Genomic DNA, 6,240 nt, shown 5'->3' with positions numbered 1-6,240 from the left:
CTCCACTCACCTCTTGCTTCTCGTCAGCACCTGGCACTCTACAATCTCACCAAACACTTCGAAGCGCCTCTTCAGCTCGCGGGAGCTCATGTTGCTGGAGAGATTTCGAATGTACACCACGCGGCCTTCGCCCTGCTCGAGAAGGGGGACACAGAGGGACCCAATCATTGTCTGGCTTCCAGGAGCCCCTTTGGTGGCAAGCTCCCATGGAGTCCTTGCCCTCATCCATGACACCTGACTGAGTGCGTGACACCAGCTGGGACTGGCGTCAGAGAGAGAACAATGGTGGGCGTTATCCCAGAGGACTTGTCCTGTTGGAGGAGGGGACCTGCTCAGTGTTAAATGGGGGGAAGTGACCTCCAAAGAAGCAGCTGCTTCCTTGAAGGAAATGAGCCGACCAGGCGAAGAAAGGAGAGGGATTCATCGCTGTTACTATAACTGCATACTCAGTAGCTTCCATATTTGTTTTAAGTCTGAGGCTTGTTTTGGTCATGGGGGAGGTGTTGGGGTGGAAAGGCAAGCTGCTGAGGGTGGTAGCAGGTGAGCATTGGGAGCCAGGTCACAGAGGAAGTCAGAGCGGGCCGGGAGGAAAGCAATGGGACAGGGGACATAGGGCTACTGGAGCCAACATTAGCCTTGGTTTTGCCAAGGCAGTGCGTAGACACTGTAACCGAGGTCACCTTCAGGTGAGCTTGGTACCATGACGACATGCCCCCAGAAGGGCCCAGCTGAGAGAAGGAGTGAGGGGAAGCCCAGCTGAAACCTCCCTTTCTCTCCTCCTCAATGTGTGGTTTCAACCAGTTAAAGTTACTAATGTTGGCAGAGTCCCTTTGACGTCCTGGAGAAACTACAGCGTGTTCCTGGGAACCTGTGCTCCCGTGGGCAAAACCAACAGCTTTGGAAAGGTTTTCTCTGGGAACAGGTTAAGGCAGGGATTCTGGAGCCAGTCCATTCTGGAACTACAGGTGGCAGGGGAGAAAGCGCAGGCCCAGAGGCCACAGCAGGGCTCTGCTAGCAACAGTCATGGGAGCTGGGCAGCCCACACCAGGATCTGTCTCGGTGAAGCTCAAAGTAGAAATCCCCTCCCCCAGCCTCCCTGCGGCTCCTAAAATTCATGATGACACTCTTTCCTACCTCTGCCCCACTATTCTCCTACATCTGTGCTTGGTTGGCTCCTTTTATCCCTCAGGTCCCAGCTCCTTAAAGATGCCCACCCCCAACCCAGACCACCATATAAATACATTCTCCCCAACAGTCAAAACACCACTGTTTATTTCAGATGTTTTAGTTGTGACGTGATTAATTTCACAGCGCATCTCCCAGTCTGCAATTATAGTGTTTATTCCTTGTTTATGAGTCTGTTTTCTCTCCCTTCTGCCCCAACCACGGGAATGGGGATCTTGTCTGTCTTGTTCATTGTGGTCTTCCAGGGCCTCGGATAATGCTAGGCATCTCGCAACTGCTGAACGGTCACACATGGATTCCAAGATGCTCTGTGTACAGCCCGTGGCTTTAGGCACCTGCTTGCAGACAGCTATGTACTCCTGGGGTAGGCACACCTCATGTGTGCCTCCACCTCCGCCCAGAAGCACCCGTCATGAGGTAAAGCAAAGGAGAGACTGTCCTTCTGTGCCTCTGTCTTCCTTTCCCTCCCTCCTTTCTAGTGACAAGGAGGGGCCGGCTCCACCCACACCCTGCACAGCTTACCAATGAACTTTCCCTGTGGGGCACTTTGCAATAGATTCCCCAGGCACGGCTTGGGCCTGTGGACTAACTCCGGGGGAGGATTAGGGAGGTGAGTGCGGAGCAAGGGAGGCTCTCTTGGCCCCTTACCCCTGATCAAGCTGGGGGACACTTAGGAAGCATAAGGCGCAACTCCCTTGTATACAGATGAATAAACTGAGGCTCAGGGAAGCTGGGGAACCTGCCCAAGGTCACACAGAAGGTGGTGGTGGGGACGGCGTGTGCTCCCCTTACCATGGCCTGCTCTCTTGGCCCTACGGAGCCCCTGACACTGGGCCCCAAATCACCACCAAATGCATGCCTCACAGTCAGTCCCTTGGCTGCACTTTGCACAGTGCCACCTTTGATGCCCCTTGATAACCCTTGTGCTTTTGCAAGTGAGAGGAATATAATTATCTTCTGCAGGCCACAGCCAGCCTCACAGAGCTTCAAGTCTATGAAGGGCCGACCCTTCCTGACGCCCCTGCTCATTCCCATTCTCTCCGGGCTCTGGGGCCCCAGGTCACTTACAATGGCCTTTTCCCGCCGCTTCCTGGCGTGCCGGACGCTTGGCGTTCCGTCTGAACACGGCCCTCTGCTCTCACATCTGTCAGTGAACAAGCAAAGCAGAGGCACTCACTCTCAGGAGGGACCACATGGGGTGGGGGTGGGGTGGGGACAGAGCTGCTCCAGGAAGCAAGGGACGCTTGTCTCTAGCACTTATTCACGAGGGCAGGACTGTTACGACCCCTCCTGCAGAGGCCCAGCTTTCTCCTCAGCAGTCACAGCTCAGCGTTGTGTGTGGGGTCTGAACACTGACACATCCCTTCTGCTACCTTCTGGGACTAGATCGCCGGGAGCCACCAGGTTGCTGACCATAACCCTTCTGAACCTGGCCTTTTTATGCCTTTAGAGGTAGAAAGACCCTTTCACTTCATTATCATATTTGATCTGATGAAAAAAAAAATTTCGAGGACTTCATGTTTCCATTTTCCAGGTGAAAACCCTGAGGCTCAGGTTCAGCATGGGATTTGCTGAAAGCTAGAAAGTGGGGAAGCCAGAGGGAGCAGGAGTTCTGCTGAATCTAAACCCACTGCTGTCCAGTGGTGGGTGCCCGGCCCAGAAGCAACCCCTGCCACACAGCCCCGTGTCCGGTCCAGCCTCAGGCTACTCAGTCCAATGCACAGCCCGAGGAGGCGCCTGGGCGCCTCATGCCCGTGCCTTCCTGCCTGTCTCCACGCTGCCCTCGTCTCCAGAGAGCCAGGCTGCTGGAGTGCAAGGAGCACCGCGTGTGAGGCGTAGCTGAGTCCTAGCTCTGCCACGTACCGTCCCGTCTGCACCCCTGGGAACACAGCACAGAGGATAAGAGCAGGGCTCTCAGTCAGACAGCTTGCACTTGAATCCTGGCCCTGCCACGGCCCTGCCACCTCCCCGCTGGGTGACCTTGGGCCAGTTACATAAGCCCTCTCAGCTTCAGTTCATCTGTAAAACAGGGGGAATCAATTGTATCCACCTCCTCAGCCTTTTGCGAGGATCAAATTAGCAAATGCGCATAAATACTAGCTCAGGAACTGCTTGATAATTGCTTGCTACATCTTTCTATTGAACTTTTTGAGCCTCAGCTTCCTTCCTTATATATAAAAGGGGGATAAGAAGCACCTACACCCTCCAAGTACATCTGTGAAGCTCAAATAGGGTAATAGAAGGGGAAGTGACCTGCAAGCTTTAAGGTGCTATACCATAATAGTATCCTCATCCATTTGCAACGGAATTGGCAGTTTCCCTACCTGGAGAGTTGAGAATGACTGGAAGGTGCTGTGAGATTTGGGGTTTGTGTTGTGAAACCAGCTCAAAACGCTTCCTGTTGACCAATGTTTCGTAGCAGAAGCACGGGTAAAAGAAACATGGGTCTGGAGGCGACTGATGACTAGTTTACCAGGCTTATCTGGCACCAAGCTCTGCCAGCACCTAAGCAGGAACTGAGTTAACCAATTCGCTTGCTCCAGTGAGCAGAAAAAGCCAGTCCTGAACTTGGTCCAAAAGTGAGAAATGGAAAAAGAGAAGCCAGGGGGATTTCTAGGGAGGCTCCCAACTGTTTGCTAGCAAGCCCACAGACACAGGCCCTACCCAAATGCCACTGAACCGGTCAGGGGGTGAAGGGGGCCAGGCAGCTCCAGCTCTGGACTTGGGAGATGTGTTTCAACCGGAAGAGAACCTCAGTAGCTTCTGAGCAAACTGCCTAATGTATATACCTAGCCATTTAGCTCACAGTGACCCCTGGGGAAAGGAGAATGGAGCCAGAAAGGGGGCTCTAACTGGTCATCCTGGCTTATTATATAGAAGGGCTTTTAGAGAAATCGCTAGGGAACTCATTTTGAGTAACAGATAATTCAAGGCTTTTTAACATTATTGTCTGGGGAGTCCTCTAAAATTGAATGTCCAGTCAGATGTCTATGCACATTTTAATGAGAAGAGGAGTCTTTGCTTTAATCAGATTTTAAAACAGTTAAGAGCTGCTGTTATAGATATGTAACTAGAAAGCTGACTTTTTCTAAGAACAGCTATCTTTCTATTACTGAATTCTGGTTTTTAGAGTATGGCACTCTGGTGACAGGTCATCATCACCTGGGAACTTGTTGGAAATGCAAATTCTCCATCCCCAATCCCAGACCTACAGAATCAGACACTCGCCCAGCCATCTGGGTGGTAACAAGCCCTCCTGGGTGACTCAGCCGCACTGCTCTAGACTCAAGTGCACCATCTAGTGGTCACTCAGGTGCATCTCAGGCAGAGGGTTTGGGACCTGCACCTCCAGACCTCAGACCTCCCCCAGGATGAGTCAGATCCTGCTGGGATCAGGGAAAGAAGCAACCTGTCTCCACNTCTGAGCAACAGCGGTTCGAGTCCAGCCCCAGCTGAGCAGCCGCTGAGCTGCCAACAGGTAGCAGGATGGCTCAGCTAAAAAAAACTAAAAAAAACAAAATTGGCCCAAAGGCAAGTGGCAGAGCAGTGTATCCAAACTCAGACCTCCCTCCATGAAAGCCGATGATCTTCACTCCCGTTTCCCTCATGATTTCCATTCTCTTGACTTTGCCATGCCTACACCCCCATCCTACGACGCCCTCATCCTTCAAAGCCAGCCTCAGTCACCACTCCTTGGCTGCTGACTCGGCCTCACCTTCCCTAACATTGCTGGTCTTCTGTCCACATCTCATCCTTCATGGTAGGTATCTGTTACATCTGCCTGCTCAGCATCTGTTATGTCTGCCTGTTACGTCTGTGTGCTCAGGTAGGCTCAGGGCGCCAGGGTAAGCCACGTGACTACGGCCAATTCTGACCACAGTGACTTGCTCAAGGATGAGCCTGTCACCCAAAGTGGAACCCCAAAGAATCCACCCCAGGTCTGTCCCCAAACCATGAGGGAGATTCCTGCTCCTCCTGGAAGGAGGTAAGCTTAGAGTTGGAGGTAGCCACACTGGCTGAGAAGCATGTCAAGGTGAAGGGGGCCTAAAGTCAGTTCTACCCCCCCGCCCCCGACTCTTCAGTTCCATGAACAACAAGAGAATCTGCTATATGCCCCCGTTACGCAGACTCAAGGCTCAAGGGCAGAGGCTGTGGAGTTACCCTACCATTCAGGACAGGCTTACCGACAGTGGGGGCCTACTACATACTCAACTGAATCCCATTCCTGACACTTCTGAGCCAGGCCTTTTTACATATCTAAGACTAGTAGTATGTGTGAGACTTGTGTGTGCTTTTAAAATCTTAATAGGGCCAGCCGAGTGGCTCAGTTGATTAAGAGCTCGCTCAACAGTGCGAGCTCTGAGCAACAGCGGTTCGAGTCCCACCAGCTCGAGCTGAGCTGCCGCTGAGCTGCCAACAGGTGGCAGATGGCTCAGCTAAAAATAAAAAATTTAAAAAAAATTTAAAAATTAAATATTAATAAATTGACCTTTCTCTTTAGAGGTTAATTTGCTGGCTTTGTTTTTACATGTTATCTTTATTTGATATCCTGAAGCCTGGACAGAAATGAAAACAGTTCCATTTGTGTAATGACTCTTTAACCGTGGTAAAAACACAAAACATAACATTTATCATCTTTACTATCTTTAAGTGTACAGTTTGGTAGTGTGAAGTCCATTCACGTTGTTGTGCAACAGACGTCCAGAACCTTGTCATCTTGTAAAACTTAAACTATATCCATTAAACAACTCCCCATTACCCCCTCTCCCTGGTCCCTGGTAGTCACCAGTCTAACTTTCTGTTTCTATGAATTTGACTATTCTAGGTACTTCATGTAAGTGAAATCATCCAGCATTTGTCTTTTTGTGGTTGTCTTATTTCACTTAGCATCATGTCCTCAAGATTCACCCATGTTTGTAGTATATGACAGGAGTTCCTTCCTTCTTAAGGCTGAATAATATTTCATCATATGCATATACCATATTTTTATTACCCATTCATCTGAATCTACAGTGTCAGATGAGTCAGAAACAACAGGTGGGTTGTTTCTACCTC

The 6,240-nt window shown here is 50.8% G+C and overlaps 1 protein-coding gene across 3 annotated transcripts in view; it reads right to left on the bottom strand.

Moving 5' to 3' along the window:
* PPARGC1B (PPARG coactivator 1 beta) overlaps window positions 1-6,240 on the bottom strand; it is a 125,259-nt gene that overhangs the window by 9,301 nt on the left and 109,718 nt on the right. For 2 of the 3 annotated variants that reach the window (XM_019630067.1, XM_019630068.1), the window contains 2 exons: window positions 2,254-2,329; window positions 11-135 (listed from right to left, as the gene is read on the bottom strand). In XM_019630067.1, the coding sequence (XP_019485612.1) occupies window positions 11-135; window positions 2,254-2,329 (201 nt within the window). The remainder of the gene's footprint in view (window positions 1-10; window positions 136-2,253; window positions 2,330-6,240) is intronic. The other variant, XM_019630066.1, reaches the window with a different exon arrangement.

This window comes from Hipposideros armiger, unplaced genomic scaffold, assembly GCF_001890085.2.
Source record: "Hipposideros armiger isolate ML-2016 unplaced genomic scaffold, ASM189008v1 scaffold_888, whole genome shotgun sequence".
NCBI lineage: Eukaryota > Metazoa > Chordata > Mammalia > Chiroptera > Hipposideridae > Hipposideros > Hipposideros armiger.
Note: the sequence above shows the minus strand (reverse complement) of the source record. Positions and strands in the feature narration are given on the sequence as shown.